Source organism: Ipomoea nil, unplaced genomic scaffold (genome assembly GCF_001879475.1).
Source record: "Ipomoea nil cultivar Tokyo-kokei standard unplaced genomic scaffold, Asagao_1.1 scaffold0569, whole genome shotgun sequence".
Classification (NCBI taxonomy): domain Eukaryota; kingdom Viridiplantae; phylum Streptophyta; class Magnoliopsida; order Solanales; family Convolvulaceae; genus Ipomoea; species Ipomoea nil.
Genome location: NW_017616997.1, coordinates 25,780 through 39,689, shown reverse-complemented (window position 1 = coordinate 39,689; position 13,910 = coordinate 25,780). Strand labels below are relative to the sequence as shown.

At 34.0% G+C, this 13,910-nt stretch overlaps 1 protein-coding gene across 1 annotated transcript; it reads left to right on the top strand.

The window, feature by feature from the left end:
- The first annotated feature begins 1,173 nt into the window (after positions 1–1,173).
- On the top strand, positions 1,174–2,103 carry LOC109174213. Its single transcript, XM_019323468.1, has 2 exons — positions 1,174–1,395; positions 1,558–2,103. The coding sequence occupies exons 1-2, from the start codon at positions 1,174–1,176 to the stop codon at positions 2,101–2,103; spliced, it is 768 nt and encodes a 255-aa protein (XP_019179013.1).
- Positions 2,104–13,910: the final 11,807 nt, after the last annotated feature.

The window sequence follows — 13,910 nt, the reverse complement described above, 5'->3', positions numbered from 1 at the left end:
TCCCGCCCTTCGATCCGAGAGGGGGAGGTCCGGGAAGGACCGTAGGTTAGGTGTTTGACAAAATTCATAGGCCAAGTAATTGTTGCCTAGAGGTGTAGGCGTGTTGCCTCGACTCGGCGTAGGTCCTCTTGAGTTGAGTAATTCCATTTCCTTGAACCCCTTCATCGTACACTAGCACATATTAGTGTTGAGCACACCACCCGACCTCCTCTTTATCCTTTGATAAACCCACAGATTACCGTTGCAATTGCTTACATTTTTACTATCATTTCTTCATATTTCCAAACTCATTTAGTATAAGTCTATTGTTTAGAATCTTGTTAAACAACCTGTAAACCTCCACGAACTCCAAGTTGTCATCCTCAAGTGAACGACACTTGGGGTGGTTCTAACTCCCCGATCAATCAAATCATATCATCCCATTCCTATCCATACAACTACACACTTTTGACTACGCTTAATCAAGAACCACAAACGTAAAGCAAAGCGGGCTTGTCAAAATGGTGTCATTGTCGGGGATAGCAAACGGTGTTGACTGAAGTGTTTTGCGAGTTGATTTGAGAGAAACCTTTGCGAGAGATTTAAGTTTGTTTTATTTTGTTTTTTTTTTTCTTTCCTTTCTGAAATTTCTTTTTCCTAATTTTGCTTGTGTTTTTTGTTTTGTGAAGTGCTGTATTCTTTTTCATAAGTTCTTTTAGTTGTGTTTAGAAAAGAAGAAAAAAATATGTACTCTCACAGACTACCATACCGCGGGTATGGTGAACCTTATAAGAACCTTGCTCCACACGAGCACTACCCTCCAATTCTTCAATCCTACCCTACCCTTTCTCATAACTACCCCCACCTGAATATCAGCTAGAAAGAGTTCAGGCCACATATGCTTTTGTACCATCATATTATCCTTCCGAAAACTAATTTCCCCCACCCCCATCCTGGGAATACGGAAATTGTCCAGATGCTTACGCAAATGAGTACGACCACTTGTACGAACAGTGCTATGCTCTCCAAACCCCTTCTACATTCCATGAAGAATATGATCGCTTTGAAAGGAGAATGAACGAGCTTATGTTAGAATCTAAACACAACGCGGTTGCACTTAAGGCATAAATTAAACAGGAATTGAAAGAAGAGTTAGCAGTGTACCGTGAAGAGACCTTGCAACCACTTAGGAAAATGGAAGAAACATTGGCTTGGTTAATTGAAGAAGTGAATGAGAGAAATAAGAGGGAAGTCCAAGCAATCACCTTGAGGAGCGGGAAAGCACTTCAAAAAGAAAGTAATACTAGTACCCCCTCAAGGGATGATATTCCTTGCACCTCGAAAAATGTAAACCCTCCTAACGAAGAAGAGCACCCAGAACCAAAGGACGATAAGGGAGAGGATGAGCCTATATTGGTACCAACTACCCAATCTCCAATTACCTAACCTTCTCGAAAAGGTAAAGAGATTGCAACTAAAACACCCATTCCCCAAAACCCAAGGGTTCCATTTCCTCAAAGGTATCGAAGTGAGATTGATAACGCCAAATACAGGAAGTTTCTTCAAATGTTGCGGCAGTTGAACATTGATATGCCATTCGTGGATGCTCTGGGAGAAATGCCTCGCTCCGCTAAATTCCTAAAAGAGTTGTTATCAAATAAGAAACGCCTAGATGAAACTGCCACCATAGTCTTGGGAGAAGAATGCTCAGCTCTGCTGCATAAGGAAATGCCGCGGAAGCTTAAAGATCCGCGCAGCTTTACAATACCATGCAATATTGGTGATTCTAAGTTTAGCAAAGCCTTAGCAGATCTAGGAGCAAGTATCAACTTGATGCCTTATGGACTCTACAATAAATTGAAGCTGGGAGCAATGAAACCTACACGGATTTTCATTCAACTAGCAGACGGATCAACTAAGTACCCAAGAGGAGTTGTTGAGGACATGCTAGTGCGAGTTGACAAGTTTATATTTCAGGTAGATTTTGTCATTTTGGACATGGACTCCGACGTCAAGGTACCGCTGATTCTAGGAAGTCCGTCTCTCGCTACTGCGAGGGCCTTAATTGACATGGGCAGTGGAAAATTGGTAATCCGTGTAGGGGAGGATTCGGCAAACAGATGATACACTGAAAATTTGGGTGGCATAAACGTGAGTAAAAATAGTGAGTTGAAACCGTTACCCGATCATCTTGAGTATGCTTACTTGGACACCAAAAATACTAAACATGGTGTAATTGCATCAGAGCTAAATTAGTAATTTTTTAAATAATTATGTTATTTACTATAAAAGGTCATCAATACCACAATTCTCTTTTAGACAAAAAAAAATGAATATATAAACTTATTATCAAGATTACAGGAAAGAGAAAGATAAAGTTATTGTAAATAAAAAAATATCACCATAATAATTGCTAGACAATCGATACAATATAAAAGAAAAAAAAACATAGATGTTATTGTCCTTTTTCATTTTGTTCTTAGGAATCAAACTTTAGTATTTTTTGAAAAGTAAGTCTTAAATGGTACTTCTCATCTACTAGATTAATGTCTTGAAAACACTATTGATCATTTTTTTTGTGACAAAAAGTCTAAATTTACTTAATGATAATTTTATGTATGGCAATAAATTTTTTTATATATATATTTACTAATTACTTATAAATGAATCAATAATTTGCATGCTATATGTTTATTTGTGGAGAGTTTTAGAAACTTTATAACTGTTTTTTTTTTTTTTTGGCCCTATTGTGATGGTTCAATCAAAGATCCCTGATGTAGCAATGGGGAGCTAGTATACGGGTATTTTGTCATCCTTAATGATTTGCACGTTATGCCATTGAATATGCAAATTGTCCTTTTACTTCACATTTGTTTTGGTTTGCGTATATAATAAAGAACATTCAAACTATTATTGCTTTTTAGCTCTTTAATGAGTGTTGTAACCATCACCTTAGCTTCACAAACTATTGATGTAGGAAATGAGGTGGTGTGTTTCCGGGTAAAAATGTCATTCCGCAAGGATGGAGGCTATGTCACGTTCTTGCGTGATAACTAAACACAGAAGCAGACCCAAAAAATATATTTGATCGAGTTCGTAATTACTTTCTAAACCAACTGACCAGTGATTAAACTCATGACATCCCATGAGTCACTTCATGCTAGTGGATTACAAGATCATTTACAAATATTTTTTTAATTTTAATTTTTTTTAGCTAACTAGATCATCTTTAAGTTTTTCTAAATTAATTTAAATAGGATGACGTATAACATAAACTTGTATACTATATTAATTAAATCATTCATAAAAATAGATTACTTAAACGCCTTTGTCGGGAGCAACCCAGCCTCAAAGTTCATTGCTCCACGGAGACGGTGATGAAAGAAGTTTCCTTAAACGTCCATTCTTGGATGTAACTGCAAAGCTCTTGTCGTCGAGAGTTACCGAGTTAACGGCGTTGTTGGTGCCGGGGTTGGGGCCCGGAGGAGGAACCAATCTACTAGCTTCAAGAGGTTTGATGGTGAGCAGAAGTACGGAAACAAAAGCTAAAACAGTACTAGGTTGACGTGTCATTGTCTCTTCGATTGATCTTGTCTCATGGTTTTTAGGCTAGAACAAAAATAAAGAATTTTAGGATGATAGATGAGAGATTAGTGACGATGAATAAAGCTACAAAGATCAAGGAGGCGCTTATATATGTATAGCTGAGTGGTTGACCGTTTGAACTTTGAACTTGAACGGGTCATCATCTCACAAACTCGTTATGGTAGAAGAGTTGCGGTACGTCGATAGAAAACAATAAAACTGAAAAAAAAAAGTGTTGAATCACTCAAAATTGAATATGGCTGGGTCCACACAATTTGCCCAAAATAGCATTGTCCAAGTTATTACCCCATTAATTATCTTACTTATTACCCAATTATTATTATTATCCATAACCCCTCACCACCAATTACACTACCTATTAATTATCTATTAATTAAGAAATAGTATAATGAGGTTCGTTAATTGAAAAAAAAAAAAAGTTTTATAAAGCTTTTTTGTTGTTTTTTTTTTTTTTTTTGAAAACTTTAATAAAGCTCTCTAAATATGTAAACCAGTGCAATTAAGGTCTATTATTACTTAGTTAGTAGTTTATTGCTGGTGTGACCCTAATAAGTAAGTTAACATGTAGGCTCTGTTTGGCAACGCTAAGCTAGGAGCTTATAGCTTATTTTAAGCTACTAATAAGCTATAAGCTTTGTTTGGTAATGTTCTCAAAATAAGCTCCTAGCTTAAAATAAGAGCTTATTTTGGAACGCTACTTTAGGTAGCGTTTCAAAATAAGCTACTAGCTTCCTAACTTATTTTCCATCTTTACCCTTATTATTTTAAAGTAATGACATATTTTAACCTTATGAATTAAAACCCTTTCTCTTCCCCTATCCCAACTTTCACGTCAATCCCTTCCTTAGTCTTGTTTCTTGCTAAACAATTATGTTGAAATTAAACTTTAGCTTATTATTATTATTATTATTATTATTATTATTATTATTATTATTATTATTATTATTATTAATGTTATTTTAAAATTAGCAATATGGCTTCAATCTCAAATTGAACAAGAGCCGCCAACTAATGCTCAAGAAGCATTCAATTGTGCACATTCTTCTCTTCGAAGTTGTATTGAGAGGTCATTTGGAGTATTGAATAAGAGATGGAAATGCTTGCTAAAATGCCGCAGTTTAGTGAGGAGACCCAAATTGATGTTATTATGGCCACATTTGCACTACATAATTATATTCGGAAGAATTCACAAGATGACATGATGTTTAATGTGCTTGAGCAGCATCCAAATTACATACCGCCCAATGAACTTCAAGATTCAAGTAGTAATATTTTCATCAACGAAAATTTAAGCCGCACCTCTATGGAGGTGAAGGAGATTCGCAACAATATTGCTACTTCATTATGGGATGCTATATCATGATCATGCTAATAGTTTTATTTTAAAAAGTGTTTACTTTTTTTGGAAGATGAAATGTTAAATTTTAATATGTAAACAAACTAATTTAAATTTTATGAAGATGTCCTTTTTAGTCTTTTTACATTTATCAGCTTATCAAAAAGCTAATTTTACCAAACACTTTCAATCATAACAGCTAGCTTAACAGCTCTTCAATTTTCAGCTCCGAGCTTATAGCTTTTCAGCTTTCAGCTCCTTTTCAGCTATCAGCTCCTAGCTTATAGCTTTTCAGCTAGGTTTGCCAAACAGAGCCGTAGTACTTTATGTTTATATACGTGGATCCTATATATATAATTATTTTTTTATTTTAAAATTTTTATTTTGATTTTTTAAAAAAAAAAATTAGAGTACAACCACTGACCATCATGTTGATGGCCTATGACTATTTTCGTTGACGGATAGCCAGTTCGTAATGGTCGCCTTTGTTCCTCTGAGATGAAGACAACCACAACGGCCACCTTCATTAGATTTGTACATCAATCATGTTACGTGGTCCAAATCTGGACAACTATGGTTGTTTAGTCCGTTAACAAATAGTTACACCGGTTGTTCATTAGTGAAAATAGACGACAGTCAATGGCTGTTTTTAAAAATAATTTTTTTTAAAAAAAAATAAAAATATAAAGAAAAAAGTGTCAAATTGACCACCTAAGTCAACTGGATAGTATAAGTAGACCTCCTAAGTAAAAAAAGAAAAACAGTTTCAATCAAACCCCTTAAATCCAGAAAACCATTCAATTGAGTTCAAATCAACATGTTTAGCCAGTTAGTACTTTTCAGGTTTTGACACGTGTCTTTCTCTTTAAACAAAAAAAAGCATTTTATTTTTTTATTTGATTTTTTTAAAAATACAGTCACTGCGCGTGGAAGACAACTGGCAGCTCTCCGGCTATTTCCTTCACGGATAGCCATGGGTATTCCGGCGAGCACAATCGGAAAAGAATCGCTGTTGGGTGAAAATCGAAGCCCAAACGTTCCTCACGGTCACACCAATTGCTAAATTTATTAAAGATTTAATTTGGTAGCCTTTAAGACACTGCAACATAGACGACTAGCGAACCAACGACGTTGAAATTACACCAAATGCAGCTCATCGCCATGGAGATTTTCATATCCTGGTCGCAAACAATCATTATTCTCTTTGTATTACACCACAGAATGGCAATAGGGATTGAGGTAAACACCAACACAACAATCATTTTCTTCTGCAACATAAGACCCAGAAGCTTAAAACTTTTAAAAAACATAAAAAGGTTTTTTTTAACAATTTTTTTAAAAAACACGTGCCAAAACCTGAGAAGTACTAACCGGCTAAACAGGTTGAGTTGGACTCAATTGAATGATTTTATTGGTTTAGGTGGTTTGATTGGAGTTTTTTTTTTTTTTTTTTTTTTTTTTTTTTTTTTTTTTTTTACTTAGGGGCCTAATTACATTATTCGGTTGACTTAGAAGGTGAATTTGACATTTTTTTCCAAATAAAAATAATTTTGTTTTAAAAAAATTAATAAATGTTAAAATAAAAAGTAAAATAATAATACACATACATAGAATCCATATAAGCATAACATGCCATGTGTTAACCTAATTAGCGTAACATCAATACTAACCTATTAAATAAGTAATAATAACGCCTAATTGCATTATATTGCCAGTTTAGGATACTTCATTTGACGTTTTTATTTTATTTTATTGTTAAATTAAGAGGTTCAATTGTACCCGGACTATGTGGTCTAATGGTACCCGGGTTGGACTTTCATTTGGAAGATTATAAGTTCGAGGCTCAGTGGAGGTGTATTGGTTCTTTGTGTTTCAGTAGGTTGAGAAAGTATATGAACAGATACTACAAGTACTACAATGTGATAGAGCCAGTAACTTTCAAAAAAAAAACAAAATTTATATTTTAATGTCATGCATGGTCTCTTTTTTTGAATGCTACTGGTTCTATTACAATGTAGTATCTGTTTATATACTCTCTTAACCTAGTGAAACACAAAGACCCAATAACGCATCATCTGAGGCTCAAACTCACAACCTTTCCAAATGGAAGTCCAACCCCAAGTACTATTAAACCACATAGTCTTGGTAAGTTTATTCTTATCTAATTTTACAGAAATTGTCTTTATTAGACTCAGATGAATTGTGCATAAAAATTAAGCATATTAATTAAATAAAATTAAATTTTGTGATCATGCATGTGAGAATGTGGTTTGGATTTTGTTACGTTGAGACACCTCCTCGTGAAATCAGATCATTACTCTTTTATTGATGGGTGTTGAGTACACTGATCAAATAATTTATTTCTATACTATGAAAAAATTGGCTTCAAAAAAATTAATAATAAATTAATAAAGAATGAACGAATAGAAGATAATTCTACAATATAAATTAATAAAGAATGAACGAATGATCAGTATGTTAGTATTTAATCATCAATAGAGAGATAATTGTTGTATTGATGAGCAGACATTTTTGCAGCTGCGTAGTTCTGTTCCTTCACTGTCCCGATCGAGTTGTGGCCGGGGTTGCTCGACGGCGGATTAACCGGCCGTCATTTCAGGGAACGAAGCAACCCAGCAGCAAAGTTCTTTGCTCCGGCAAGAGCGGAGTTGGTGTCGGGGTTCGGCGTCCGAGGGGTCACCGGCTTCCACAGAGACGGTAACAAAACATGTTTCCTTAAACTTCCGGCGTCGGTGTAGCTGCAAAGTTCTTCCCGCCGAGAGTAGCCGAGTTAACGGCGCCGTTGGTGCCCGGAGGGGAAACCGGCTTCCGGGCACCAACGGTTCACCGGGTTGAGATGAAGGTGGTGATGATAAAATGGGAAGAGGATTAGGCATATATATACGCAGCTTCAAACCACGAACTGAAGCATATAGGCTGACCTTCTGGAGTTTGACTGGGAAGGTATAATAAGAAGTTGAACAAGTCATCAACTCGTTAAGCAAGAAAAGTTTACGGTATGAAACAAACAAACAAAAAAAAAAAAAAAGGAAGAAACAAAAAAAGTGTTGAATAATCTGCTTGTGACTGGTTGGTCCAAACAATTTGCTCTAAATATAGTATTGTGTAGTGAGAACTAAAAGAACTTATAATTCATATTTCATATATATAATTTATAAATTAAGCTTGAAACAAGCATAATATATAAAAGGCGTGAAAAAATCCAAACCTTTAAGATGGGTAGTAATTATATTCAAATGTTTAAATTTTTGTGATGAAAAATATAAATTTTGTATTTGTTGACAATTGTACCTTATTATGGTCAATATATCTCCGAGATCCCTGTCCTATAGTGTTTTGTTCAATTTAGTCCTTATATTTTTATTTTTTTTCAATTTAGTCTGTGTACTTTCAAAAGTGGTGCAATTAAGGACAATAGTTAACGGTGTTAATTTACCGTTAACTTAGCTTAAGTGGTGTTGACGATATTTATATTCCTTGATACTGTTAATTCCTGTGTACGTAGATGGTATATTGTATGTATGAATAATGTAGAGTAGACAAGAAGAAATAGCTCAAAGGATCCTCTTTTATTTATAATGTTCTTGTGTGTTGTAGAGAGAGGGGAGAGGGAGGTACACTTTAGAGAGAGAGAGTGTGTCTAGTGGAAAGAGGAAAAGGACCCATAACTTGGAGGGCTAAGACCCTATTTATAGGGTCAAGGGTTGGCGGGTTGACCTTGACCCGAACCGTTTGACCCGATTCAAGTAGGAGCACGGAGCGTACGGGAGTCTGAACCCGGGGTATATTCCCCATCATTCCTACTCATATATTACTTTATAAATATTTAAAATTAATTATTTGTAGCACCAATATATTAAATTAGTATATCCAAAATAAATAATTACAACCATGTTACTATTAAGATTTGGACAATTGTATTTAGTTTCACCATTTTTAAAAATAGAAAAACTAAATTGAACAGAATAAAGGTACAATGACTAAATTGAACAAAACACGATAGTACAAGAACTTCATAGGTACTTTGACCCCTTATTATAGCATATATTTTCATACATTATAATTTTTTAAAGGCTTGGATATAATTGCTACAAAGTGTTAATATTTGGATTCTTTTCCATCAATAAGGCCTTGATAAAATTATACACTACACAGAAAATCCATAAATAAATTACTAGAATTTGTACGTATTTAATTTATAAACAAACTTTCACTGATAAACACTGATATGTAAGGGATAGTTATTTCATCCATTGCTAAATTTATTGTAGTAGTAATAATAATTATTATTAAAATGAGACCGATTCGTAAGTAGCTGCTTACAATGGGATCTTTTGTTGTGAGTTTGGGACTTATTGATCATATCATCTTATTAAATACTTCCTCTTCTATTTTATCTGTCATACTTACTATTCATTGGTTAAACCAATTCTTTATTTCTATTCAAAGACGGAGCCAAAAGGGGCCGGGGGCAGCTGCCCCCTCATCCCACCCCCACCCCCACTCCATATATAATCTTTGTATGTATATATGTATAATCAGAGTGATGCACAGCGGAATAAGGTTTCGTCTTTTAGTTTTACTTTGCACACTTTCGTTGGAAGGTAATGTTTAGTCGAAATGGCATGCAATGCACGAAAGATAAAGTGCAATATTTAAAGAGATATGGAGATTGAGATTTTTATAGTGGTTCAGCTGTTAACTAAGCCTACTCCACTCTTCTTTCACAATTCGTGAAAGGGTTTGCACTATTACTCCTAGTACAAACTACTTCAAGCTGGCTTCCTTGATCACTAAGCCGGACAGCCACTTGTTAGGTTTTCAACTCATCGAGTTTACTCCGCATCTATCAACTTCTTCCTAAGAGTTGAGATGTTGCAAAGATAATCTTGTGTTTCTCCAACAGGTTGAAGTCTTGTCTTGATATCTAGATGAATCTTCACTTGAAAATATGCAAGACTTCTTCAAATTGTGAAGTATGGAAGATGAATGATCCTTTGAAAACTTCACAAAACACTGGTTATGAAAAGCTTTAAGAGATGCAACTGTTTGAACTTTGAAGAGCTTTTCTTTGGATAGCAAGAGTTGAATAACCAGTCCCTTCTTCAATGGTGAAGACAGGTATTTATAGGGATGAAAAATTCATCCGTTGGAGGGAGATTAAGATTTCAAACCTATTGACCAGTGTGTAAAGACTAGTAGGCACTGAGCATTTAAATCACTTGTACTGTGTAGCCGTTGGAGCGAAAAGCATCATGATCGACTTTTGTCCTTGTTCTCTGTCAAGATGGTACAAGTCTTTTAATGCTCCTTGTCTTTTGTGAAAGACATTCCTAGGACACCTTTTGTCCGAATGATTTGCCCATCTTGAGTTATAGACAACCTTCTCATTGTTTCACTAAATGAAGGTTGTCTTTACAAGTCTGTCTTGACTTGTTTTCTCAGAGAGGTTCTTTGAAAGATTGACCTTATCTTTCGACCTTTCTCTTTGACGAGAGATCCTCTTTGTCAAATGATGGTTCATCTGAAAGATCGTCCTTACATCTTTCATCTTTAGCAATCTTTTGTCCTTCTTCCTATCTTCATGTCTTCAGGTAGACCTATTTTGCTAACCTCAACAAGATTTCATTTGTTGAGTTACAACAACTTTCGATTGTAATAGAAATCCTATCTACAAAAAGAAAAATAGGGGTCTACAATCTTAGTGAGTTTGGTATCATCAAAATCTAATTACACTTGTTCCTAACAATTTCCCCCTTTTTGATGATGCCAAAACTTATACTCTTTCTACAAGGCTGAAGGATATCCTTTAAAGGAGTTTTTATTACAAAACAACCCAACAGATGAGTTTACATGAAGATCTATTAAGACATACTGAAAATTTTAAACAAGAATGTACTCAAGATAGATTGCAAAAGAAAGTGAACTTTCATTTAGAGTAAACAAATTACAAAAAGAAAGATGCTGAAATTAAAAAGGGTCATTACATGTTCAGAAGATTTAATTTCACCTGTCGTGCTTCCTCTCGTTCCTTATTATCGCGTTCCTTTTGCTGCTTGAGCATTTTGTCGATGTCTAGCTCGTTGTTGATTGAGTCTCTGACTTCTCAGATTGGATTTTCTTGGACCAGATCTTCATATTTCTCTCCAAAGTTGTAGTTCGTGTAATTCTTATAAGCCTCTAAGATGTTTCATCCTGGTACAATACCGAGGTTCCACCATGTCACGAGCTCGATGGAGTTCATTCCTTCCACATAACTTTTGTCGGATTCTCTGTGTATCTTGAACATGACATCGTATTTGACACTTGTATCTGCATCCCTTTCAATTGACGTAACATCCTTTATCTTTTCTTGCGTTTCTTGAAAGCGCGTGAGTTCTTGTTCTCTTAAGTTTCTGGCTTCTTCCTGTTCAAGCCAAAGTGATTCATTTTCTTTTCTTATATTCTCATTCTCTCTTCTTTGATAGTCTTGTCTCATTGTATTATCTTTCTTCTTCATCCAAATTGGCAAGTTACAACCTTCGAATCTTTTCCCGCTTCCTCTCGCGTATCCTTTGAACTGAACGAAAGTTCCAGAGCCATCCATTGTCACAGTGTTATCCCTCATCAACTTATTGCGAAGATTTATCTTTTCTCTGTGAGTTCGTCCTGCAAATGAATAAGCAGATCTAGATCCGTAGGACGGACAGGGTCTTATGGAGTGTTAACGAGACTTGGATGGGGTTGTTTGCCGAGACTTTGAGGGAGGTTCTTGACGAGACATCGATGGAGGGGGAGGTGTCTTGTATCTGCTGTCTTGTCTGTTGTCGAATGTTCCTTCTCCTCTTCTTTCATCTTCATCGTCATCATCTTTCTTGTATCTTTTTCCCCCTTTTTGGCATCATCGGTAGGAGGATCAAAGGGCTTAAGGAGACTGTTGACCTTGACGGAGAGATCTTTGAGATACATGCGATTTGGAATGAGGCCATTTGAAAATCTGGGTCCAACTAAAGATGTGAATTAAAGACTTGGACTGCTATTATCTCTGGCTTGGCTATGCATGACCACAAGGCAGGGCCGGTTTTGTGCGCGCAGATGTTCAAAGTTGGAGCAGCATGCAAGTTTTGAACCTCTGATCTCTAAGTTAAAATACAATAAACATACATTTCTTACTATTTCTTTCATAGAGCCTTTTAAATTTAATTCAAAATTTATAGTTTTTATTTCTAAACTAACTAGGTAAAAATTAAACATTTGACTTCTAAAATTTGAGATCTCTCTAAAATTTGAGCCTTTTGGGGTCTAGTCCAGCTTGCACAATCCAAAATTCGGCCGTGCCACAAAGAGGAATGCCTCATAAGCATTAACTTCTACTGTTCAAACACAATTTCATAAAGTATGTATGCATGTACTTCAACTGTTGAAACACAATAAATTTCTTGAACAAATTTCATGTATACTTATACATAATGTATGTTTAGATAATTAGATTTTAATTTGTATTTATTACTCAAATTATCAACTATACTTTTAATATAATATGAAATTCTACAACCATGAATTTAAAAAAATTATATACTATATATTATTTTTAATATTGAATATTAATAGTAGACATATATTTTTGTGCACCGCACATATAAAATACTAGTAAATATATAATGTTTGTAAATAAGTTAAATAAATAGATATAATTAAACAAGTGTCATTAGTGTAGTTGAATTGGTTTCAATAGCGTTATTTTGGTTGAAAGTTTAAGAGTTCAATTCTTGTAATAAATATCAATATTTTATTTTTGAGCAAATATTAATTTTGGTCACATGAGTATTAGTAAAATGACAATTTTGATCCACATGTTTCCACGACTATTATTTTAGTATCAATTTTCATCCATGAATATTGTGTTAGTATCAAAATTCATCACGCCGGTCACCCTTTCGTTTAAGACATGTCAAATATAAAATTATTAAGGATATTTTTATTATTTTCAAATTAAGATCCCAAGTTGAACATGAATAAATGGATTTAAGCCCTAAGATTTATCCCAATTCGCGATTCTTCACCTCAAATTAAGGTAAGATGAGGAGGTGAACTGCGAAGTGGGATCGATCCATTTCACCCAACGTTTTTTTTTTAAATTTTTATTTTAAAGTTAATTATTAAAAATTATCCATTTCATCCCAGCATTTTTATTTTATTTTTTATTTTTTATTTGTAAAGTTAATTATTAAAAATTATCCATTTTACCCCAGCGTTTTTTATTTTTTAATTTTTATTTTTAAAGTTAATTATTAAAAATCATCCATTTCACCCTAGCTTTTTTTTTTTTTTAAAGTTAATTATTTAAAATTATTTTAAAGTATCAATTCACCATCCACGTAAGCAGCCAACCTGATGAAATGGATAGTAACCTAGTATCAGATGAAATTGCATATATTTGGAGTGTTCAGTGGTCTAATTGCACTTTTTTATCGTTCAGTGACCTAGTTGCATTTTCATATTACGTTCAGTGGTCAATTTGGACCTTATTCAATAAAAATTGGTTACATATTGTCAATTTTGGACTTTAAGAAACACTAGAATTTTACCCGTGCGATACACGGACAAAGAATAAAGTATATATATATATATATATATATATATATATATATATATATATATATATATATATATATATATATATATAAAACAATTGTTGACAATAGAAAAACTCATACAATATGCGATCGAATCTCAACACAATTGGATGTCACATTATCTGCATTTGTAACCATAAATTTAAAATCCAATTAATTATTAATTCAAATTGTAGCATTTTAAAACATAATGCTTAATGTGATATAAAATAATCTATACTAATATGATTTTGTTTGTTTTTTTTTATTAAAAAAAAAAACTTTGAATTTACATATAAAAAAAATGACACATCAAATTGATATATAAATACCCAATTAACAAACAATAATTGTTTGCACGCGTCACTCATCTT